Source organism: Delphinus delphis, chromosome 9 (assembly GCF_949987515.2).
Source record: "Delphinus delphis chromosome 9, mDelDel1.2, whole genome shotgun sequence".
Classification (NCBI taxonomy): Eukaryota; Metazoa; Chordata; class Mammalia; order Artiodactyla; family Delphinidae; genus Delphinus; species Delphinus delphis.
In genome coordinates this window covers 79,301,851-79,328,559 of record NC_082691.1, presented here as the reverse complement: position 1 = coordinate 79,328,559, position 26,709 = coordinate 79,301,851, and the positions used below count along the sequence as shown (strand labels likewise).

The following is a 26,709-nucleotide window of genomic DNA, read 5'->3' as shown; positions in this document are numbered from 1 at the left end:
AAGGGAAGGAGGAACAGAAATTATGTCTAGGGTGGTGGAAAGTGGTCTTAAAAAAAAAAAAGCAACTTATGTCCAAGATGGAGTAATGGGATGATATTTACCCTCCCACCTGAAACAATTTTTTAAAAGACAAAATATGTGGGAAAAAAAATGCTTTTCAAGATATTAAACATAAGACAATAACAGTAATTCCTGAGAGATGGAAAACAATGGATAAGCCCTTTAATTGCCCCAGCTTACTGACAGCACAGTGTTTCTAGATCATGGTCCAGGGAGGAGGAATCTGGGTGGATCCCCGTGGACACCCTGACTTGAGGAGACAGAGCTGAGAGTCCATGGAGGGTAAGGCCAGAGTTTTTCAACTCCAAGTTCTAAAGGAGAGAGCAAAGAGACCTACAAGTAATATTTGCTGAGGGTCCTCCTGGCGTCTTCAACTAAGTATTGATCTGTGCATGGATGTGAGGAAACTATTCAAAGTTGGGCAAAGAACTATGTGAAAGGATTACAGGGGTTTCTTTACACAGGGCTAAGAGTAATTCCAGTTTTCAATATCTAGAGTGGAAACCTAATTCATGAGCATCAGGTAGAATACAGAAGGTTTTGCCTCAGTAGTGGAAAAAAATTAGTCCTAGAATAAACACTGTCATGGTCTCTCCTAATGAGGCTTAAAACCAAGATTCATATGAATCAAACTATTTTCAAGTAATTTAACTGCATTCCAGAACAAAATTCAAGAATATTTAAAGAAATACAAGTGTTCAGCCTCCAAGAAGGTAAAATAACAATGTCTAGCATCCAGTCAAAATTTTCTAGGCATACAAAGAAGTAGTAAAATACGACCAATGAAGAGAAAAAAAACAAGCAAAAGTGAAAATGACAGGGAAGACAGAATTAGTAAACAGTAGTATCAAAATAATTATTATTACCACATGTCATATGTTTAACCTGTTAAGGGCATCATGGAAAACCTACAACTAACATCATACTTAATAGTAAAAAAGTAGGAAAGACTGAATGTTTTCCACCTACAGTGAAAAACAAGGCAAGACTATCTACTCAAAAATCAATAATCAAGGTAGTGTAGTATAGAGAGTCCAGTAATAGACTCACATACATATGGTCAGTTTTCAACAAATGTACAGGTAATTTGCGAAGTATACTTTATTCAACAAGTGGTGCTGGAACTATTGGATATCCAAATGTAAAATAAAATCCTGGATCCGTACCTCACACTTGATCCAAAATTTAACTCAAGATGGATAGACATGGAAAACAGAAAATCTCTGTGTCCTTGGACTAAGCACAGATGCTTAAATAAAACACCAAAATCGTGCTTCATAAATGGAAAAATATTACTTCCAACTTCATCAACATTAAGAACTTTTGATCTTCCAAAGACATTATAAGGGAATCTCAGAATGGGAGAAAATATTTTCACAATACATATCCCACAAAAGACTTCTATCTAGAATATATAAATTTATTTATTTATTTTTTGGCCACACTGCATAACTTGCAGGATCTCAGGTCCCCGACCAGGGATTGAACCTGGGCCGCAGCAGTTAAAGCCCAGAATCCTAACCAATAGGCCACCAGGGAACTCCCTATAAATAACTCTTAAAACAATAAGAAATAAAACAGCCCAATAAAAAGTTGTTTTGACAGATATTTCACTAAAGATATATGATGGTGAAAAGGCATATGAAAAGATGCTCAACATCATTACTCTTTAGGGAAACATAAACTAAAGCCACAGTGATTGATAGGAATATAAAATGGTACAACTCATTTTGTAAAACAGTTTGCAGTTTTTAAAAATTTAAACACCTAACGTATGACCCAACTATTCCACTCTTAGGTATTTCCCCAAGAGAAATGGAAGCATACATCCACACACAGACTTTAATATGAATATTTATACCAGCATTATTCATAATAGCCCAAATATGAAGACAAGTCAGATGACCGTCAACAAGGAATGGATAAAAAAAAGTATTAGAATACTTCTGAGAAATGAAAAGGAATGAATTGTTGATACATTGCAATAGCATGAAAGAATATCGAAACAGCTATGCTGAGAGAAATCAGACCCAAAAAAGTTCAATACTGTATGATTCCTCTTACATGAAATTATAGGAAAACACAAACTAATCTAAATGACAGTAAATCAGTAGTTGCCTGGGCCCCACGAGTCGGGAGGAATCATTTGAGGGGCATGAATATGTATATTGCCTTGATTGTAGTGATGGTTTCACAGGTGTATACATATGTCAAAACTTATCAGATTGTATACTTTAAATCTGTGTAGTTCATTGTATGCCACTTACACCTCTAAATCTATTTTTTTTTAAAAAGCTAAGAACTCGTCTTCCATAGTGGAAAGTTAGTAGGATAATATCTAAAACTGGAAAATCAAGAATTTGAAATATTATCATGTAGGTTAGGGATATGACATTTAAATACCAAAAGAATCAGCTAAAAGTTAAAACCATTTTTTTCTTGAGAAATTACTTGGGAAATGAGGGTGGAACTGACATAAAGGATTTACGTTTTTCATAAAAATCCCCTTAGGAAAAGTTCCCTTTCAGACTATGTGCATATATAACTGATAAAAACAGATACTGTATTTAACATTTTAATTTAAAATTCAAAGAAAACCAGTTTAATCATTGGACAGGTCTATGCAGGCTCACTTATCTGTGTAATTAATTGACTAAAGTGAAAATCAGCGTGATTTTGATTTATTCAGATTAGGTATTAAACTTGGTTGAATTTTATTTGTTAATTGAGTGTTTTTCACTTTGCTTAGCTATTACAGAGCTATCCAAGTGGTAAAAACCCAAAATATTTATCCCGAAAGGCAGAACAAAATGATTCCCTTCTTTTAAAACTTGTTTTGTGAAGATTAATTAAGCTTCTGTGTAGTTATTTTCTGTATTTTATTGATTCAGGATTACTTGTACTCTGTAAATGTGTTGAATTATTTACACATCATGGGCAGCTAATGCTAATTCAGAGCATACCCAGTGGGACCTCAAAGCCCTGAAATGCTAAATGTAATCTGGGGATCAGTAACATTCCATTCATAAAATGTGTCACCCATAGGTTAATGGAAATAAACAATAGGAAAGACAATGGGTGGATTATGCAGAAACACTGAAAAGATTTAAGCAGGAGGAGGGGACTACAAGAACCCAATTTGTGTTTTATTTAAACGTGGATTAAGGTTTATGGTATACAAAATGACTAAAGCTACTTTACTAATTTGCTAATGCTCTAAAAAGCACCACTGTGCAGGAAAAACTCTTATCAAAATAAATTGGTCATGTTTTTTTATGTATGGGCGGGGGGAGGTAGTGGGGGGGATGCATAGAGGCAAGATTAAGTGAAGAAAAGTTTTAACAGTAAATGGAATGATAAAGTGCTCTGAAGAAAAACGTGAGTGGCTAGATTTATAAGACACTTATTTGCATTTATCTGACGCGAATGGAAGTTTCGCAAAACTAAAAGCTAATCCGAATATAAATTCAGCTACTGCTTTGTGAGGAATCCATCTTTCTCTTTCTCTTTAAAATTAGGTCCAGTAAAGTTTCTCTTTAAAATTTGGTCCTGTAAAAGAACGTGAGCTTAAACTATATGTGCTTTTGAGGGAAACCTCTTCAAATTACAGTGTGGAAAAAAAGAATTTCTTTGTAATTACGTCTTAGAAAATACGTCTACTTAGTCCTTGGATAATGGCAAAAGACATGGAAATAAGTAAACTTTTCAAGTTATTAGTTTGAAGATGTCTAAGAGCAAAATGTCAGTCCGCGACAGCCCAGCTGCCTGTGTAGCACTTCATCTCGGGGCTGAGGCAGCGGTCAGGGAGGCTTTGCTGAACCTGGTTGAACAAGCGAGGCGCACCCGCAGGATGAAGTGGCCCTGACATTCTGTACTCTCTCAGTGGAAAGTGACCTGAAGAGGGACCCTCTTGTAAAGAGCAGTAAACCTGTCACCACCATGTGGCAGCTAACTTTTGAGGGGCCTACGCATCCTCCCAGCTCTGACCCTGATTTCAGAATACCTGCCCTCCAGTTGTTGGTGTGTACTAGGAATACATGGGACTAGAAATACTTTGGATAAATGACTGCGGGCAATAGAGCTGCAGAAGGGTTACGTGAGGGGATGGGGAGGTTGGAGAGCTAGACACCAGCAGAGACAGGCAAATGTAAGGACAGGAGGGAGCCGGAACCTTGCTTCTCCTAGAAGTTATGTATGCAGTGTGTGTTTCCATCTTAAATCGCACATAAATATAGGAGGAAATAGGGGGAATCGTTTCATTTTATCATAGAGCTTGAATAACAGCACCTTAAACAAGAAATTAGTAGGAAATGCATTTTAAGTCTCTCTTTACTTATAGGACCCTAGAGATTCCTTTTTGATTACTGTATTTTTGTACATGTATCATCGAAACTTGAGAACCTTTTTCATCACAGTTTATACCTTTACTGTTTAAGACATTTGAATCATGGGACTAGGTAAATTTCAGCATTTAAAAATTTCCTGCATGGGTCAATGCCCTTTTAACCACTTTTTACAAATGTTCTCCAATAACACCAAGTTATAGAAGAGGGAATTATTTAGCAGTCTTGGATATTAAATGTTTGACTTTTTTGTTCCTCCTTTTTTTTTTTTAAAGATACTGTTTTCCCTTTGGACGACCTGAAGGTGCACTGAAAGCTACACTTTCATTACTTGAAAGGGTATGTTTGAACATTACTTTTTAAGTACTATTTGCATTCTCAATGGCTGTGTATTTCAGTGTTGAACTAGGCAGATGGTCCCATTCCTCATGAGTGTGGTGTCACCTGAGTCTGTTGCATTTCATCAGTTTCTCACTTTTTCTTGCTACATTCAAATTCTTCTATATCCTGCTTTTCCTCTCCAAAGCCTTTCTGAAGCCTACCACTGCCATCCTATGCTGAGTTAGGGTTAAAGTTACCATCTTTTTGGTAGTATCCATTTTTCCCACCTCTTTTTTTTCCCCTCCTTATTTCAGATAAGTACAATTATCTGTTTTTCAGACTTTACAGTTGTCTTTTATTATCCCCCTGACTTATTTGTACTTCTGTCTGTCATATCCCTCATACCTATAAGAGTTTAACATTTAATATTCACAAACATATAATTTCTTTCATTCTAAGTTTATCTCAGAATTTATTTCAGTTCAATTTGTGTTACTTTGAAAGAATTCATGAATTACAGAAATTGATGATTATAGAAGTCATGAAATTATAGAAATATACAAAAAGTAAATAGCAAATAAGGTGTTATACCCATGCTAGAAATCATTTATTAATGAAAGTCTCTTCTCCACTGCTGTTTTTGTGGTAGATTAAGTGTAAAGGGGGAGGGGGGGTGTGGGAGGAAGGTCCGAGGGGGGGGGGATATATGTATACAAATAGCTGTTTCACTTCGTTGTACAGCAGAAACTAGTACGACATTGTAAAGCAATTCTACCCCAAACTATACCCCAATAAAAAAAAAAGGGAAGTATCCTTTCATCTGTCTATAAAACTATTCATGTGCTAGTTGGAAGCTAACAGCTTAAGTAATGTGAACAAGTTTTATTCCTTATCTGTATTAAAAAGAATATCTAGGGATCATCTCTATCTCTTGATTTGATTATTCTGGTCCTGATTTGTTGACTTTAAGCACTTGGCTCTTGTTGATTTTTCTGCCCAAGGAATTGCAGATAATATATTATTTATTCGCACCTCTGAAAAGCAAAAAGGGGAGACATTGTTCAGTGATTTAAGGATTTGGGAGAGGAGGGCTAGAACTGATGACTAAAGTGAGATCTTTGGATTATAGATTGGTTTTATCTATATATCCCTGTCTTATCCTTGATTACTGTGAATGGTGTGATAGAAATATTATTGTCATAATTATCTGTTTTATTAGAATTTTTATAATATTAAAAGCTGCATGTAACTCAGGCTTTTCAGAGTTTTCATTTCATCCTATCCATTAAGGTATGATCAATGAGATAAAAATCCTTAAAGGCAGCTTTGCTTTTTGGAACGGCATCCCATCTTGGGTACCTAGTACAGCCTCTCTATATGCTGGTTTCCATGGCAGAGCTCCCATCCTCCCCCCGGCAGGGAAGAGTTAGCAATAGAAGAGATGCCCTTGTGCCCTGTACTGACAGGTGGCAGGATGAACAGTGACCTTTATTCCAGTTACAGTAACTAATCATGTCTCTTGCTGAATTGAAAGAGAAATGGTAAGGGCTATTTCTTTATTTTCATGTCTCTGTACTTACTGAAATCTTAGAAAAATAAAATCTACATGTGAATTCTTGATACAAATGGTATCTTGGAAGAACTTGGGGCGGAAACATGAAACAAATTGTGTGTCTCCCTTTTTGCACTTGCTAGCCCTTTATCTGTGCTTCTCCAGGAAAGGGGATTTAGTTTCCCCACACACACTTCAAATGAAGTGTCCAGCTCCTAGATACTGTGAAATATTGCCTGATTTCAACCCTAGACTCACCTCTGTAATAGATACAGACATTCTGATTTTAACAGCTATTTCTATTATTTGAAAGTTTGGCACCATGGGAAAGCTTAATAGTAAAGTTAATCTTAAATTTTAGTAATAATCACCTTAAAAATGATAGTGCCTGTTAATGCTTCTATGTTTTTACTCTAAACACAAGGATTTTTCTGGCAATAAAAAGTCTAATGTGCAGTTCTAATTAAAGTGCCAAATATACATCAGTGTTGAAGATTTTTAATGTGATATTATGAAGAAAAATTTAATTTGTTAGGGGAGGAAATCTTTAAGTGATAAAGTTTGCTGTTTTCAGAAGGAAACCTTGTCTGACAGAATGAAAATATGTTGTCAAGGATCACCAGTGCTAGAATGACTGAATGAATTTGAGATTATAAAATACGTAGTGCAGGGCTTCCCTGGTGGCGCAGTGGTTGAGAGTCCGCCTGCCGATGCAGGGGACACGGGTTCGTGCCCCGGTCCGGGAAGATCCCACATGCCGTGGAGCGGCTGGGCCCGTGAGTCATGGCCGCTGAGCCTGCGCGTCCAGAGCCTGTGCTCTGCAACGGGAGAGGCCACAACAGTGAGAGGCCCGCGTACCACAAAAAAAAAAAAAAAAAATACGTAGTGCAGAGGCTGATCGAAATAGAATGAAGTAACAAACCATGAAATGGATGTCTTCGTGTTCTTTCAATATTTCTTTCAAAGTAAAAGACTAATAGGATAGTCAGAACACTTACAAAAGTATTGTCTTCTTTATGTTAAGATTTTGCTATACCTGTGTATTGTAGAATTTGAATGTAAGCAAAGCACGGAAAGCCACATCAATTATATGGAAAATAGCGTTTGACTAATTGTATAATCAAAACTTACTGTGAGCAGTTTTATCACTAGGAAAGTTTTAAGGAAAATTATCAATGAGTAACTATAAAAGTACTTAAATACAGTATATTTTGAATTCTGGATACAATTGTATTTTCCATTTGCCAATAGTAATACTTTTAAGTGAAAAATCCAAAAACACAATTTAGGAACCCAATAGAAAATAATCGTTTTTTGTTTTTTTTTTAATTTCAGAAAGTTTTCCTTGTGTTTTAACATTTGATACTCCATTCATTTCACTAAGACAAAGAAGTTCCCCCTATCCCCAGCAGATCAAAATAACTAAAGTATAATTAGTGAGAGTAGTGGTCTTGATTTTTATAAAGCCCATAAATGATGCTTATTTTAATGGAATTTATGTTTTCATATATATTGCTCAAAAGATTTAAAGCTTTTAAATCAGGGATATGCAAGGTAAACTTTATTACAAAGTATCCTAAGGACTGTAATCCTCCTTTGAAACAGCTGCTCTAGTGGCGTTGTGGGTCCCTGGAGGAAAAGTGACAGTCACACTGAATGGTGGCTTGGGCAAGGGAGGTTTTGATGTGCCTAAATGATGCTTAGACAGGCAGAGCCAAGACTGGGAGAAATTACTTCCCGGTTGTGGAGTGCTGACTCATCACCTCCCCCAGTGTTACCTAGGACCCCTTCCTACCAATAGGTCTAGGGCAATTTGTGTACTTGTGTTTTAATATGTTATGCCGTCTCTCTCTCCCTCTCTCTCTCCCTCTCTCTCTCTCTCTCTCTCTCTCTCTCTCTCTCTCTCTCTCTCTCTAGGTTTTAATGAAAGATATTGCCACTCCCATACCAGCGGAAGAGGTGAAAAAAGTGGTCAGAAAATGTCTTGAGAGAGCTGCCTTGATCAATTACACGAGACTCACAGAATATGCCAAGATAGAAGGTCAGTGCGGTGAGCAATTGCCGAAATGGCAGTGAGAGCCAACATTGCCTATTAACTGCATTTTCTGTGAGAAGTCCTTTCCTTTCTTGAACAAACCTGTGCCATGGCAAAGGGAAATGTCTCATTAAAATCTCAGCTGGTGAACTGAAGAGCTTTTTCCTATTCATTGCCTTAATATGCCTCCTGGGACTCTGCTTGAATGAAAGACCCAGGATTCATGCTTAAGTTGTCCTTTGTTCTTACTTTGAGTTTTGAAGATACCAAAACGTGTTTTCATGGGTTGTATTTTTTGACATTACAGTAAGTATGTCTAACATTTAAACTATGGGCAGTGTATTCTTTCCTGATCAGTAACAGTGTAGTATTATTTTATTTTATTTTTGGTTCTGCAGCATCTCTCAGAGAAAGCGGAAACTTGTTGATTGTCGTGAGGGCTGAAATAAACTGATAGAATTTCCTGCAACTTTTAATTGCTTACAATATATTGAGGCATTTGTAAGATTAGCTCTCTTGAGAGGACTGTGCATTTTTTCTCTTTCTTCAGGTTTTATTCATTAAGGATAATTATTTTATTCATTTAAGGTTTAAGGTAACTTAGAAATACATAGATTGAAATTTGTGGCAAAGTCACACAATCAGCTTTTATCTGACAATCCTTTGACTGATATAATTAAAAGTAATAGAAATGACCTCAGGTTCTTTAATTATCATAAAACTAGCTTGTGTAATACATGTAGCATTAACTTAGGGAGGAAAAAAGTTTATAGTGTTAAATACTTATCTCTAAAAATAAAAAGTAAATCATCTGTTAGAAAAAATTTAGTAACTTTTAATATAAAATTGTATTTAATGAATTATAAATTTATTAATGAGTTGATACTGTGATAGATTCATCAAAATTGGGACAATGAAAAAGATGATTATAATTGGCTGTGTTATATCCTTTTTTCTCTCCAAATCTGATCAAGCTTTCTAACAAGCACGTGATAGCCAGCCTCCTGAGTGATTAACAAAAAAGCCATCCCATCACTATAGCAACCAATATTATATCACGAGAGTAACAACATGAAACCTCCTTAGATACCAGTTTAACATCATTAATTATGATATCATGTTGTGTTAAAGCAGAAGCAATGAATATTAGGTCATTTGGGGAAAGTGGAAGATAAACAGATTGGTTTTCACGTTTTGAATACTCCTTCAAACAATGTTCATGTTTTGGGAATATTGGGTATTGTGAACGTGGATTGAAAGAATTGATATAAAAATAGACATATGAAAACCTTTCAACTCTGGCAAAGAGAAAAAATTGTAGGCAACCTGAGTAAACACAATATCGTTTTATCTAAATATTATGAATGCACTCCAAAAAACTATGAGAATCCTTTTGGTCTTAACTATTTTAGTTACTTTTGACCATTACCTTATCCAACAATACTGAAAAGATATGCAGTATATTTTTTGTTTTATCTCTGTATTTATTTTCTAGTTGTAGAATCCATTTTAATATGGACAAATGAAGAACTTTCTTTTATTTGTACACAGCCATGGGCTCCTCTCATTAATCAGCTAGATAAACCCGTTAACAATGGTGATCAGAAAGGAATAGTTATTCTTCTGGATCACACACAAAAACAAGTCTGTGTTAGAGAAAAGCCTAAAAGAGGACCCAATGGAGAGTGAGCAGGGAACTCTCCCACCTCTTCCTTTCTGGAGTCACCCCCTCTCTTATCTCGAGTCCAGTGTGAGAACATTCTAGAAAAAGGATCCTAGAAATCTAGTCAGGTAGGACTGCTGAGCAGTCTCTTTTCAAAAAAAAAATAAAGTGCATACTTACTAGATAAGAAAAGCTTTTATCCTTTTCATTTTCTCCCTTCTCCCCCTTTTTTTATATCTTAAAAAATAAAATGCTTTGTTTTATGCTCAGGCTCAGACCAAGACCAAAGTCGACTTTAAGTTAGAAATAGGAAATGGGCTACTTTTCTTTGCTTGATTGGTCTTTTACGTTACGTGAGTGAGCAACACGTGTAGAGTTTGTTTTTCTCCTAAATTCTCTTCTCTTGTGTTTTAGGCCCAGCAGAAAAGGAAACAGGTAATTAACGTTTGTACATGCATGTGTCATTATTTCTAATGTGGCGGTGTTGTGTTTTGATATGGATGAATAGCTCTTTCCTTTTCAGGGCTCCTGTTAGATCACTTTGACTAAGATACTGAAAAGACTTTGACTTTATTGGAACTGTTGCTAATGCTTTGTATGGAAAATATAGACCATTTATCTCTACAAAAGTTCAGCAATGTTTTTTTGATATGAATTCAAAGCAAAACACCTGAGGCTGTATTAATGTTATGCATTAGGTTTTAACCACGTACACTAATCTTATTTGGAAGCTGTTGCCAATATTTGAAGGACTCTTAGAACTAGAAAAGAGGACCATCTTTCTTTTATCACTCCTGGAAGATAACCTGAGAGTAAAAATGCATAAATGCTATTAAGTAAAAAGTAAGCAGCTCTTAACTTTGAAAGTTGTTAATCATAGTAATGAGCAGAGGTTATAAAATCCCATTCTCAAGAAATTGCTAGGAAAGAGTTCTTCTCTGGGTCTCTGAGATTTTAAAGATTTTGTTACTTTTGTGTGTGTGTGCACGCACACCACTTATCACAGTTGTAATTAATTTGTGTATGTATTTATTTTTGTCTGCGTTGGGTCTTCGTTGCTGCGCACAGGCTTTCTCTAGGTGTGGCGAGCAAGGGCTACTCTTCATTGTGGTATGCGGGCTTCTCATTGCGGTGGCTTCTCGTTGCGGAGCACGGGCTCTAGGCGTGCAGGCTTCAGTAGTTGTGGCTCACAGGCTCTAGAGTGCAGGCTCAGTAGTTGTGACGCACGGGCTTAGTTGCTCCGCGGTGTGTGGGATCCTCCCGGACCAGGGCTCGAACATGCATCCCCTGCATTGGCGGGCGGATCTTAACCACTGCACCACCAGGGAAGTCCCACAGTTGTAATTAATTTAATTAATGGGCCATTATGTATTCATCCTGTCCATCTCCGCTTCAGCCTCTTGCAGGCAGGGTCTCTACTGAACTTGTTCACTGTTGTATCTCCAGCACCCAGCACTGTGCCCATGACACAAAGTAGGTACTTAGTAGTTGGAAAGAGACAAGAGGTCCATTAGTTAAGTTCCATTTGAAATCAGTGGCATGAGAGACAAGTGATGAACCTTTCTAATCTGAGTTTTCTCATCTTAGTCAAATTTTGCATGCAGTCTTATGGACAAGTTTGTTTGGGTTGTTTTTAACTGAAGTCTTCCATTAAGGATGCTATTTCTTTTGTCCGACCTTCACTTCTTTCCCAGTATTTGACCTCAAAAAGTGTCAGGAACAAAACACTCAGAGCCAGGAAAAGGGGAAAGAACACACCTACAATGATCGCTGAAGTGCACTTTAGAAAGAAAAGATGAATTAGAAAAAAATATTACCATCCCCTCTTATGACAGCCCGCTGTGAGAGCAGCAGCCCCATGATCTTTAACAAACTTTTTCAAAACCTCGTATAACATCTTATCTCCCACATTTCTGTTGTAAAAATAGTTTTTATATAACTTTCAGACAAGAAGTCTAGGGTTGTTAGTGGTTTTCCCACTTGCCATAGAGTAAATAAGTCAGCCAGCTGGGACTGGAGTCAGGTGTCCTGATCCCCAGCCTACAGAGACTACACTCCTGTCCCTGTGGAATAGGAAGGGGCCACCATATGCCATGACGAGGATGGAGCAGAGGCAGTTGCCCTGCTTGTGACAGTTGCTGTCCGCTGTGTACAGCACTTCCAACCAGATGAAAGGCTTCCCTTCACTTGTGTTTAACACCGTACCATGGCTCAACTGTCTAGGCTGCAGACTCTGGGAAAAATACTTTTTAAAAGTCAAATGCTTGTATAGAAAAGAGAAAAAAATCAGTATAGCCTCAGTAATTTAAGTGAATCGAAGGGAAAGCTACCCTCCGTTGAAGACTTCTGAAGTAACAGAAGAGAGGTTTTTAAGAAATGTCGTTACATTCCTTTAGTTGTATTTGGTTGCCAGTTAACAGGGTTACCTAGTAAATGTTCTTGCAGGTGATTTTAAAAGTGAGTAAAAATGAGAATATCAATTGCATGTGTAAGAGCTTAAATGCTTGATAAGACTTTGAAACAGTACTCTCTTGAGCCTTATAATCATTATCCCCCGTTAGTTTGTTCCACATAGAGAAGAGGAAAATTTGGCTCAAGGTTTGTCATCATGTTGTCGTCTGTTGACCTGCCTGTTGCCCCAGAGGTTTTTCATTTACACTGCTTCAGGAGTTCCTTAAACAACTCTTCAAAACAGATATTTTACAGAAGAGGTAACTAAGACTTCAGAAAAAGGCGGTAACTGGCACAAGGTTGTGCTGCTATTAAAATTCAGCAGACCTGAGATTCGCACCCATGTTCCTCGGACACCAGAGGGCTCCTCTCCCCCTGGCTGCCCTGCCTCCAAGGCTGTCTGATCCAAAGTCGTGGCATTTTCAGATAAACCCCTCACACACATCACAAAAGCCAAGGGTTAATATTGGTAGCGTCTCTTTTTCCAAAAATAATATTTATTTAATAATAGGAGCAAACACTTACATGCCAGGCACTATTGTAAGCACTTTACATGTACCTGTTTATTCTTTACAACAAGGCTTTACAGTAAATACTACTATTATTATTCCTTTTTTAGTAAACCAAAGCAGAGAGGTTATTATCTACCAGCCAGTCTCTGGTCACATAGCTAGTAAGTGGGAGATTAGAACCCACTGTCTACCTATTAAGATATCTTCTTATTTTCCTATGTCTTCCCTCCTCTCCATTCTTGGCAAGCTTGCATAGTTCAATTTGCACTCAGTTAAAATTCACGGACATTTAAAAAGGAGTCTGGAACAGTGCTGCACATAGAAATATGATGAAAGCCATATATGTAACTTGAAAAAAAAATTGTAGTCACATTAAAGAGGTAAAAAGAAATACGTGGAATTAATTTTATGCATATAGCTTATTTAACCCAATATACCCAAAATATCATCATTTTAAAATGTATTCAGTATACACAACTATTGAGATATTTTACATTATTTTTTTCCTATGTCTTTGAAATCCAATGGGCATCTCCCTCTCCCAGCACATCTCCATTAGAAGTAGCCCCGTTTCAAGTACTCATCCACCACATGTGGCTCGTGGCTGCTGAATTGGACAACACAGGTGTCTGGTTGGAAGGCTAAGAGCTGAACTCCAGAAACTGACTCTTTTTATTTTCCCGGACACATGTTAAGTGTCGGGTGTTGAACGTGATTAAAATGTGCAGCCTCCCCAACCCCGAATGTCTCTTCCCTTTCCCTGCTTTATTTTTCTCCATAGCCCATTTGATCTAACACACAAGATAGTTCTTTCACCCAGCTATTGTCCTAGAACGTTAGCCCCACAAGGGCAGGGCTTATGTATTTCAAAACTGCTGTATCTCCAGTGCCAAGAAAAGTGCCTGGTGCGGTGTTACTCGATAAGTACTTCATTGAATAAACGATTGAGTTAATGGCCCAGAGAGTGATCAGGCTCTTTACAGCAGAGAGAACATCTGTAAGCTGGCAGGTTGGCTTGCAAAAGATCATTCAAACCAATCACTGAATAATTAACAATATAGAGCAAAAACTAACCGCTAAAAAATAACAAGGTTGGAACAATTAAACCAGAATTTCATGCCCTTTACAATGGTGTAGCGTGGGAGTGAGGAGGCACTGACTCTGGATCACAGACGCCAGAAGTTATAGACAGCAGCTGTATTAATGATAGTTAAGAATCTAACCTGTTTCCGTTGTTTCTATAATTCAGCGTGTTGCTCAGTTTGACTCAGAGTTCTCGTCTATCCTTGGGAATTCTTCAGATTCTCCACTGGCAGCACAAATTTGCAGAATAAAGGAATTTTACAACTCTGTAATAGATGAAATAAAACAGATGACCTCTCTCTAAATGCCTTCTTTCCTTCTTGGGAATTAGTCACATGTGTTTTATGAGAACAGATAGTCCATTTTAAGAACTTGAAACTTTTAGAAAGCAATTTTTTTTTTTTAATTTTAAGAAAAGTTTGAGATTTACACTTGTGAAATCAGCTACTTTTCTTCTTTGGTTTAATTTTATCCCTAACTTTTTATGTAATAGTAAGATTATTTTTATTTATAATCCAAGGTTCAAAATGATACTGAAACTTTATGTTTCTCATTGTATTTTTCTTAAATCACATACCTTGTTGATGCAGATTAGCTGTTACTTTTAAAGAAGAATCCATTCTTTAATTCACGGAATTTTTTATGGACAAGAATAACTCTAAAACATCTAATAACAGTCCCTGTCTTCTCCTGAAAACTACATAACATACTGTGACTTACGATAAAAGAGGGAGACCACTCCTTAGAGCTTGCCTTGACCTGAGATCTTTTATGTAAATTTGGTACCTAAGCTTCTTGTGAATCTCGAAACGTGGAGGTGCCCTAAACAAAAGGTAGCATGGAATGAACAGGCAGAGGCTTTGTGCAGTGATGATCTCCCTGGGCCCTCTGGTTGCCAGGTTCCCAGGACTAACCCCCAGTGCTTTCATTTTCAAAGTCTCAGTTGAACAGAACAGAGATGCTTTCCCAGAGGGCCACGCTGCTTGCTTGCTTTGAGTGGAGAAGTTGCACTGTGGCCATCCTTACGTCATTAGGATGTGTTTGCCATCTGGGTGGCATTTTAAGTTAGCACTTCATTGTCAGAGTGTAGCGATAAATAATAAATAAGTGAAATCTGTTCTACTGAAGGACGTGTGTGCACAGAAATGAGTGTATAAACCGCACAGTTGATGAAAATGCTTTTTGTTAATGAATAATTTCATATTAATATTTCTAGGATAACTTAGCAGTGTACTCTCATAAAAGTTTTTTGAGTTTCCTTATAAATTTGATTCTTAAATTTTTTGAGTATTATATGTTACCATGAATTCAGGCTACAATGCCTAAGTAATAGACCTGAAATTTTGCACTCCCATAGCACTGGCAACACTTTGCAGGAGGTAATTTGTATACTAAAAGAAACAGGGCCCTCACCTTAGAAATGATAAAACAAAATGAAAGAACTGAAGAATTTCTGTCCAGCCTATTTGGACAGTGTGGCTTGGACTCTGGGACTTAGGCCTGAAAGTAAAACCTCTGTGACCATTTCTGCTTCGGATGATTTCACCTGATGATTTAGGGACAAATTGATAGATACGATTTCCAGCTCTAAAACAAAGAGAATGACCTATTGTCTTTTTATTTAAAATATTTGAGAACATCATATAAATCTGTAAAGTTTTTTCTTTTTTTAGTTTGTAAGGCAATATGTGCATACACAGTAAAAACTCATTGCTTGAGCTACCCTGACTTAGCATCTGTGATTACCTGGATAGGATCAAATTAAAATTTATTTTTGCACTATATACAAAGAAAAGCTGTGAGTATTTTTCAGATGGTCAATGAACTATTTAAGTTACCTAAGAAGATAATTGTTTGTTTTTTTTTTTACGGTACGCGGGCCTCTCACTGTTGTGGTCTCTCCCATTGCGGAGCGCAGGCTCAGCGGCCACGGCTTGCGGGCCCAGCCGCTCCGCAGCATGTGGGCTCTTCCCGGACCGGGGCACAAACCCACGTCCCCTGCATCGGCAGGCGGACTCTCAACCACTGCGCCACCAGGGAAGCCCGATAATTGTTTTCTGATAACCATAAATTACTTTGATTCTATCACCGAGTAGGATACAATTGAAATGCTAATTTTAAACTATTTTTATCAGCATGTTCTTCTCAATATATTGAATAAGGTGTCTTTCACATCTCCTTGCCACACCATTAGCCTTATTCTATATAATGTATGTGCCAGAAAGTATTAAAACCATATTCTCTTTTAAGTACTACGTAAGTAATATGAATTCACTTTGGCTATTTCCACATCTGATCTGGAAGAATGAGGATTTCTGGTACATTTGCCCCAACTTCTCTCCCACCAACTCGCTAGCCCCTCAAGATAAGAACCCCGCACTATATAATTTGTGTTCTTGTCAGTTAGTCAGCTCATGACAACGTTGACAGATTCATCCCCATGTATCCAAAGCTGGTTTGGGAATATAACAAGCAGGAGTTGCAGGGATTATTGATTAGAAAAGGCAAGTAAAGGCGTGATTTGCTTATGTCTGACAGAGCTTTCAAGCTCTGTATGTACCTTCTGTCAGCTTAGGACAGAGGACAAGAGTGTGGTGCAGTTGCTCAGTAGCTCTCGGCACACTCAGGTCACTAACCAACTAAGTGAAAAGTCAAATGAAGAGACGAGGTGCACCCTTGTACACCAGTGGCAACCTGATGGCAGTGCTTTCAGCACTCCTGGGACCTCTGCACCCACTTTAGTGACCAAAGGACGAGGGTTCTGTCAGCTCCAAAGCATGGAGACATTTAAAGACACTTAGGTCTCTCTCCTCTAAAATTAGTTCTGGGTCTGCATTCCTCCAACATCCTTGCTGACTGATCTTCGTTTGATTCTGGAAAGCGTTAGTATGTGTTACTCTGTCTAAAACAACTGCTAGCCTTCTGTCCTGCTGCCCTCTGCTTTTGGCTTTCTGTCCCTTATACTGGGGTTAATATTACCAGTGCCGAGTGATTTGTAATGCCATGAGATCGTTTGCGACCCAAATGAGCAGAACTTTTCCTTGATCCACAGTCTCTTTGTCAATGAGTCATCCATCATTTCTCTCCATTTTTATGTCATTCTATTTTGAGTGTGAATTACAAAAGATAAGAACGACCTCACTCAGAGACAGTTGTAGCTAATTCCACATATAAAAAAAATGAAAACTTGATTCAATCTTGAACAGTGTTCTCCTTCCGGATCAGGCTATACTAGGAACTTGAGCTTAAGTTTAAATGACACCTAAGTTAAAGGTTATTTAAGGGCAGACACTTCCTTTCAATCTTGTAAAGTGCATAGTAAGCCTCAGCTTTCCAGCTCTGTACCTTCCAACTTCCTGTTATTTATACTCACCTGTGTCTTCTCTTCTGCATCATCAGGGGATGAGGTATCTTCCTCTTCAAGGCCAACGTGTCCACCTATCATGTTGACCCCAGTTCCACTTACCTCTTTCTGGATGTATTTTACTGCATTATATATCTCTTCTTTCTCCTGTGGCTTGTACCTCTGTCTTCTTTTACATGTTTCCCTTCCATTTATAATCATGGTATCTCCCTAAATAATGCCTTATCTTGAGCTCTACACCTCCTTTCAGCTGCCATCCAAAAAGCAGGCTATACTCTCACCTTCGTTGTACTCACCTTCACTCCACTTCGCCCAAAGAAGTTTGGCTTCCAATCTCACCAGTCTGTCCTGGGGGGAGTTAGTTACACTAGCCTGGAGCATGGCTGGTCAGAAGGAGAGCGGAAGGGAGGAAAACTTTTAAATTCTGCTCCTGCCTCCCCACTACATTGCCTTGAGATGTCCAACTCCTTATCTTTTGTCATTGGAATTGGTAGCAGTAGGTCAGGTGGTGTCTGTGGTATTATCAAAACAGGGCCTCAGCTGTGCTGCAGTGAGATGTTGATGAAGATAGGAAAGGGCTGAGCCACACCTGCTCATCCCTTCACTCCTCTACATCCAAACCCTGTAGCCTGGTGAATTACAGGACTGTTGACCAAGTGCTGTTGCTTTGAATCTAACAAATTAATGGTGAATCCCTGTCCACAGGAGTTGTCTAATGACTTAGTAGGAAAAGGAAATTATCAGTGTTGGTTCTGTGTTGCCTGGAACTCTCTGCTCCAAAGCTTAAGCTTCTGTCTTTTCGAAGTCCCTGCAAAGGACACAAGCCTGCCCATCATCCCATTCTTTGTGCCTCCAAATGATCGTGAGCTCTCAAACTAAAATTACTAGACTCCTAAGGAGTGCAGCTCTTAATAAAGACGATAGGTGATATGTACCACCTGGAACTGATGGAGCAAGAATTTAAATTGAGCATAATACTCTCAAGGTGATACAGGAGGATGCTAGCTTGTCCCTTCTTGCTGCAGGGACAAGAAGTCGTGAAAAACCAAGTGGAAATATTGGGTATGAAAATAATATGGTTGTAAGAAAAACAGGATACAGGATGAATATAGCTGAAGAACTTGATAGTGACCTAGGAGATCAGAATGGGGGCTGCAGGGAAGGAGAAATAAGTAGACAATACAAAAGGAAAGCTAAGTGATATGGAGAATAGAAATAGAGTAAGACAGACTTCCATCAGACTGGTTAAGAAAAAGATGCAGATAAATATACTATGAAAGAGAAAAAGTAACTAGAGACACAAAACAAAATAATAGAGTATTGTGAACCAATACAAAATTGAAAGTCTCAAAAAACTGTATATTGGTAAAGTCAGCACAAAAAACAAAACTCAAGTAGGCCAATAAATTTTAAAGAAATTGAAATAGTTGTCAAAGATCTCCCATCCCCAAATTCCTAGACCCAGTTGTTTTAGGAGGTAAGTTCTACCAAACTTTTAAGGAACAAATAATTCCTATCCAAAATAGGTTCAGTAAAATGGGAAGTGAGGGGAGTTCATTTCATGAAGCAGGTATAATCATGATTCCCAAATCTGATCAAGACAATAGAATAAGAGAGAAATAGGGCTTCCCTGGTGGCACAGTGGTTAAGAATCCGCCTGCCAGTGCAGGGGACATGGGTTCAAGCCCTGATCCGGGAAAATCCCACGTGCCACGGGGCAACTAAGCCTGCAGGCCACAACTACTGAGCCTGTGTGCCACACTACTGAAGCCCACGTGCCTAGAGCCTGTGCTCTGCAACAAGAGAAGCCACCGCAGTGAAAAGCCTGTGTGCCGCAACGAAGAGTAGCCCCTGCTCGGTGCAACTAGAGAAAGCCCACGCACAGCAACGAAGACCCAACGCAGCCAAAAATAAGTAAAATTTTTAAAAAAGAATTATTATAGGTCCATTTCATTATAAGCATCTATGCAAAATTCCTAGATATGATATTAGCTCACAAAATCCAACAGTGTATTTGTAAAATAATATATCATAGTCAATGGGATTTGTTCCAAGAATATAAAAGTGATTCAACATCAAAAAACTAAAAAACTTAAAGATCAAATGATCTCAATAGATGTTTTTTTTTTTTTTTTTTTTTTGCGGTACGCGGGCCTCTCACTGTTGTGGCCTCTCCCATTGCGAAGCACAGGCTCCGGATGCGCAGGCTCAGCGGCCATGGCTCACGGGCCCAGCCGCTCCGGGGCATGTGGGATCTTCCCGGACCGGGGCACGAACCCGTGTCCCCTGCATCGGCAGGCAGACTCTCAACCACTGCGCCACCAGGGAAGCCCCTCAATAGATATTTTTAAAAGGGTGAAACAGTTTAACACTTAGCCATAAAATAAAAAATAAAAAATAGACTGTTAGCCTAGATAGACTTCCTTAGCTTTATAAAATCCATATAGGAAAAGACCTACAGTGAATATTTAATGAAGAAAGTTTAAAGGCATTCTCTAGGATTAGGAACAAGACAAGTACATAAACTTTCATTTTTCACAGTACTGAGAGTCTCAGACTCTACATAAAATGAATGAAAAAAAGGTGAATCAAAAGAGTGGAAAGAGAGGAGATAAAACCATCATTGTTTGCAGATGAAATGATCATCTCCCTAGAATACTCTACAGGATCTAAATAGAGCCTATTAGATACAAAAGTTCAGCAAGGTTGTAAAGCCAGCCTGTTAAAATCAATAGCCTTTCTCTACATCAGAGGTCCACAATCTTTTCAGTTTCAGGACCCATCACACTCTTAAAAATTAACACAGATCCCAAAGAGCTTTTGTTTATGTAGGTTATATCTACCAATATTTACCATACTAGAAATAAATTTATAAAATGTCATTGTTTAAAAATAAATATAAACTCATTACTTGTCAACATAAAACATTTTTATGAAAGAAAAAATTTCCAAAACAAACAAAAAACTATGTAGTGAGAAGTTTACAGTGTTTTACCTTTTCGTACATCTCTTTAATGGCTTCCCTAATAGAAAACAACTAGATTCTCATACCTGCTCTGCATTCAGTCTATTGCAATATATTATTTTGGTTAAGACACGAAAAACAAATCTGGGCTTATATGTGGTTGAAAAGGGAGGAATATTTTAGAAAACTTTTCAGATAATTGTGGGTTTTCTTCTTTGATATTATACCAAAACTCGGCAACTGGAAGTTTGTTACAGTTTAACTGAAATGTGAAGTCTGAAAGTACATCAATGAACTTTTCATGCTATTACATTAAATTCCACTGGTTTATCATGTATTTTGAATAGATCTTTCATCGTGCATAATTTTTAACATTATGTATTGATTATTTGAAAAATATGCAGTGAATTGCAATCTTCTTAATGTTAACAAATATTATGTAATATCAAAAAATCACCCTTGTGAGTATCACCCCGACTCATCAGAAGAGTCTTAAAGTATTAGGAAGCTGTCAAGCTCCTGACAGATACAAGTTTTCTAAAATTCTACTTTTCCTTAAAAGCTCCCATTTTATCATTGGCAACAGATACTATCTATTGTTTCCTTAAAGTGAGAGGTTTACTTCATTTTTCAGAAAGTGTCTACCAAACTTCCAAGTCTGAATAACCATACTTTGCCAGTAGTCAAGTGGTTCTCTGTGAAAGAAAACAAAAAGCAATTAGCTCAGCCCTGGACTCAAACAGTCACACAAACAATTTTCCTTGAGATAGTCATCATACTTCAGTACACAAAAGTGCTTTATGCAAATTTCTCATTTTGTCACAGATGATACTTTTTTAAATGTATACTCAAGCGTAGAGATTCAATGAAATTAATAATTTTTTACTCTTTCCTCAAGGACATTCTTATGTAAAACCAGCTGTTTTTCTTGAGTGAATGGTGATAAAGAATACGTGATGAGTATAATTTAGCGCCATAACCTTGATTCATGCTGAGGTAACAGTTTTACCCACTAGTGCTTTTGCATCATTACTGTAAATGTCAACAGAATTTAAAAGGCAAAACATCTTATTATGAAAGTACTTTTGACTATGCAGGCCCCCAAAAGGTCTTAGGGATCCACAGTGGTCCATGGACCACACTCAGAAACACTATTCTGCACCATCATTCAACTAGATAGATAGATAGATAGATAGATAAGGTACCTTTCATAGTAACCACCAAACTATAAGGCATCCAAGAGTTAACTTAGCCAGATTATACAAAACTTCCTAGACCTCTATAAAAAAAATTTTGAAATTCAAGTAAAGATCACAGAGAGTAATGTAAATAGATGTAGAGGCAGTTCATGCCCTTAAGAGAGATGACTTAATAATATATAAACTCTCCCCCCAAATTAATCTATAAAATCACTGCAATGTCCATCAGAATTCCAGGGTTTTTTTTTTTTAATTTGATAAAGTTACTTCAAAATTTAAGTAAAAGAATAAAGGATACTGGAAAACTAGATCACCTTAAGGAAAAAATAAAACAGTGTGGAGATTTGCCTTGCCAGATACTAAGACAAATTACAAAGCCATCACCAAAGCCCAGGATCAGGCAGATACTCAGAAGAGGAATGCAGAGACAGAGTCATGTATAAATGGGAGACTGATACGCTTCATCGAGAATAAAGTGGGACCACAAATCAGTATGGAAGGATGGGCTGTTTCAGAGATGTTAGAAAGAAGGGCTCACTAAATGGATTAAAATAAACTGAAGCCCTCTCTGATAAAAACGTGGTCTCCAGAGAGACCTCAAAGTATTGAAGAAAACATCTATCACTATAAATGCATCATTACTCTTTATTGTAACTATCTTCAACTAATAATATTTTTACCTTTTCACATCCTCAGTTTTCTAAGTGTCCAATTTACTTACTTCATTTTCTACATAGAATTGTCAACCAACCATTTATGCTTGAAAAAAATACTTCACACTCTGAAATGAAAGCTCCATGAACCACATTGACTCTCAGAGTTTCAGAAGAAGATGTAAAATAATGAGGTAAATGCACAAGATATTGTATCAGGAGGACTTACTTAATTAAGTATATCCCAGATTCCTCAGGATCTGGAAAAATTATATTCTTCCAAAAGCTTCTCTTGTGTGAACATTTGCCTTCTGCAAAAATTCTTAAAACATAAGCACCTCCTGAGAAAACCAAACGTTTATGTAATATCTCTTTCAGTTTGTTCCTTACTGAGAACTGTTCCCTCAGCCATGATCTGTAACACTCTGAACAGCTCTTGCTAGAATCCTATCTCCTTCCTCTGAAGATGCATGGAAATCTCATTACAAGTGTTCAACACCTGTTCCCTAAAAGGTCTCAGAAATGATGTCAGGTTATTCAGCTCACTTGACAGTGTGTCATGTATTTTTTGTGTTTTTGTTTTATTTTTACTTTTATATGGAATGTGATTCACAGATAAATGCAGTCTTGAAATAGCAAGCTTTCCTCCTTTCATGAGCAATTCTGTAGAATTTATCATTCTCTAAATCCAGGGTTTGAAACCAACTGATTGATGACCCTCTTATTTATTTACTAACACATGTCAACAGGTAACCAAGTGACATGCAGCAGTGTGGCTTCTGCAGCACCTTGTTAATCCGAGTAGTTTAGATGTATTAAAAAGTCTTTTCACTTGGACAAAACGAGAGTAATGCAAACTGACAGATTTCACCTCTTTATTTCTCAACAGAGTTTGTAAGTACTCAAAGCCTAGACAGATGACTAGTTTGGGAAATTAGGGAGATTTCTTATAGACCAGAGCGAAGTGGACGTAGAGCTTCAAGCACTCAATTTAAAGACCTAATTGAATAATTTGTAATGCCGGATTTTTTTCAAAAGGGAAACCTATAAAATATCCCTGAGGCATCATCGGTGCATACACACACATTCACAGTGGCAGGCAGACCCACGATGTTAAAACCAACCATAGAAATACTCAGGAAGTCACCAAGCCCAACCCTCCTCTCTACACTTGGTCTTTACACTTGTCCAGCTAGGAGACATTCTCCAAATCTTGGCATCAAATACTTTATCACCATTAATGCATGAGCTGGCTGCCCTAACAGATCTTGATTATGTGTCAAAGGAATCAAAGACATATGTACAGACGTCGAGATCTTTTGACTAATTTCTTAGCACCCAAGGCTACAAATCTTCAAATTATCTCTTTCATATTGTAGTTGCTGTGTCTGGGAAACTTCTCGTTTCTTCTCCTTCAGCTTACTACCCAGCTGGCAAGCCTCTGGAGTGCCTTTCCCCTTAATCACTGCTCATTCCTGAACAAACCATCTTCACCTCCATTGCCTCACTGGATCCTGCTTGCCTAACCCCCACTGTTCACAGGCAGACTTTATCCCTGAGAATGGAAAAAAGAGCATAAGTGGCAGGAGAAGTGTAAGTGTGGAGGTGTAAGGGTATTATTCCCTTTCTGTGGGAATGTAACAAACGACTATGGACAGGCTGCTTGTTTCAGGTAAATGTAATTAGAAGACAAGAAGATCTAGGCATGAAATTTAAGACGCTATAGGCTTTAATTATATGATAATTTAGTATTGGCATGGCATAATTGAGATTATTCTGATGGTTTTCAGTTTCTGAATCTGAATTATATTGGGGAGAAGTAAATACAGTATACATATATATATATGAAGAGCAATAAACCAGGGAAGGGACCATTTCTCAGTTTCAGCTGCTGAATGTAATCTGTGTATGTGAAATACAGATATAGCTATCATGGCTAAAGCCCAGTCTCTAGAAAAGCCCCTGTTATGCAACTAGCTGACAGAACTGCCAGTGGAAGAAAATTTCTGCTGTCACTAGAATCCTACCACATAGTTCTAGCCAGAGCTAACCAGAGCAAAGTAAATATGCATGTAAGAAAATTTTTTTCTCTTTCAAGCCTTCACAGGCTCTGCAGTCAGCAACACGACGCAGATATTTTCTTCCTGTGAGATCTTAGATCTTCTGGTTTCACAGATTTAAGGAGAGCCAGAATCTCAACAGCTAAAAGGACTAAGTTAAAACTTTAATAAAACTCAAACCAAGGTGTCTGTTTTTCCAATCTTTTTATTTTTTTTTCTTTTTTGGCCGCACTGCGTGACATCTCAGTTCCCCGACCAGGGATTGAACCCTGGCCATGGCAGTGAAAGCCCAGAATCCTAACCATGAGGCCACCAGGGAACCCCCCTATTTCTCCACTCCTATAAGTCACATAATTATAAAAGCCTGTGACAAATGTTAAACCAAATAATATTAAATTGTGTGTGTGTGTCCTAATAATCCTCTCTCTGTAATTCCATCACCATCATGTCTTTAAGATCTTAAGAGGAGACGATGCCTCCATATTCCTCCTCAAGGAAGGTTCACGAAGTGTCACTGACGTTTACGTCCAGAGGTATCTGACTTTTTGTGGCCAGTCACTCATGGATCGCCACTGGCTGTTGCCTTATGGAGGTTGCTCAGTTTGCATCCAGTTTGACTGCCATTGCCTCCAGTCCAGTGTCCAATTCTCCTTTGCTCTATAGCTGACCATTTCCTTAAAAATGAACGTATTGATGCAAAAGATAATCCAGGTAAAGCAGCTAACGTGACTGTGACTGCAGGACAGTTATTTGAAAGCACTGTATCATTAGCATGGTTAATTCCAAGGAGATATTAACTGCAACTGTTGGTTTAAATGACAGGGTCATTAAACAAGTTGGCCCCAAAGGGAGCCTTGGAATTAGGAGGCCACAGCCCTATTGTTTTCAAACATCTGTGGCATTGGTATTCTCATGGATTTTAAACGTCCATAGGCAGGCCATAACATCATAGATTATTTTCATTCATCTAAGGATTGTCCAAATATGTACCTCATCCTATCTGGGATAACAATACTGAAAGGTAAAATGTGTTCCGATTCTACACAAAAGTCACCTTTTTCCTAAAATGAAGTTTATGTAAAGATATAGCTTGGGCTTCCCTGGTGGTGCAGTGGTTGAGAATCTGCCTGCTAATGCAGGGGACATGGGTTCGAGCCCTGGTCTGGGAGGATCCCACATGCTGCGGAGCAGCTAGGCCCGTGAGCCGCAACTACTGAGCCTGTGCGTCTGGAGCCTGTGCTCCGCAACAAGGGAGGCTGCGATAGTGAGGGGCCCATGCACCGCGATGAAGAGTGGCCCCTGCTTGCCACAACTAGAGAAAGCCCTCGCACAGAAACGAAGAACCAACACAGCAAAAATAAATAAATTAATTAATAAACTCCTACCCCCAACATCTTCTTTTAAAAAAAAAAAAAATATATATATATATATATAGCTTGATTTCGGGTAGGTAAAGGAGGAAATAATCTGAAGGTTAAACAGTTCATCTTTGTTTTTCGTAAACACTAGTAGTTCTCAAAGTGCATTCCCCAAACCAGCACCATCAGCATCTCCTGGGAACTGCGAGTTCTTTGACCCCAAGCAAGACCTTCTGAATCTAAAAACTCTAGGGGTAGTGCTGTCAATCTGTGTTTTGACAAGCCCTCCAGGCGATTCTGGTGCATGATGAAGTTGCAAACTACAGACCTGTACTGCAAATACTCCATTCATTGATTAGAGTGATGTATTATGTCTGGCAGTCATAGCACCATAATAGATTGCAGTCAGACAAGCCGAGAGAGCAGTGATTCTCCATCCTTTTGCATCAGTTGACAGTACCAAGTCTTGGGGCGTCACATACTGGGCGAGTAAGTATAGGTCAGGCTGGAGAAGTGGCGTTTAGATTGAGACACCGCCTCTCTCCTGGATTCTGAGGTGGTCTTCTTAGCCAGAAAGTTATATACTCTTCCCTCTGGGGGACTAAGTTGAGGGAGATTCCCCCCCGCCCCACCCCGCACCCGGAATCATCTAATCTAGTCACAAGCTCTAAAGGTGGCAGACAGGTGGGAGGGGGAGGGGTTGTTTTGTTTAATGGGAAAGTGTTTGATCTCCTGCCCTCCTTCCCTCTTGGGATGAAAAGGCCCATGAGTATTGAGATCTGGCAGGGGTAGGACTCCCAAGGGCCCAGCTGTACTAGACTCTGGTACTGTATCACTCACCACAGGTTGCTATGCCTGGAGCTAAAGGATGGGTCAGAAAATCTCAATAAAATTTACACTTTCCAACTGAGTCCTCAGTCTGGGTCATGCGAAGAGGGAGAACACTGATCCCAGACAAGAATTAAGGTAGGTTTAAATTAGGACAAACTAGGGAGCCAGTAGAAATTCCTGAGCCGGCTGGGCTGGCCAAAGGGGTGTATGAATGGAAAAAGGCATTGAGGATGGAGGTGGTAGCTCAGATGGAACCATT

At 38.3% G+C, this 26,709-nt stretch overlaps 1 protein-coding gene across 7 annotated transcripts in view; it reads left to right on the top strand.

The window, feature by feature from the left end:
• CADPS2 (calcium dependent secretion activator 2) overlaps window positions 1–26,709 on the top strand; it is a 487,000-nt gene that overhangs the window by 356,363 nt on the left and 103,928 nt on the right. For 5 of the 7 annotated variants that reach the window (XM_060020810.1, XM_060020804.1, XM_060020803.1 and 2 more), the window contains 3 exons: window positions 4,679–4,742; window positions 8,194–8,317; window positions 10,389–10,409. In XM_060020810.1, coding sequence (XP_059876793.1) covers window positions 4,679–4,742; window positions 8,194–8,317; window positions 10,389–10,409 — 209 coding nt within the window. The remainder of the gene's footprint in view (window positions 1–4,678; window positions 4,743–8,193; window positions 8,318–10,388; window positions 10,410–26,709) is intronic. The other 2 variants (XM_060020806.1, XM_060020805.1) reach the window with 1 other exon arrangement.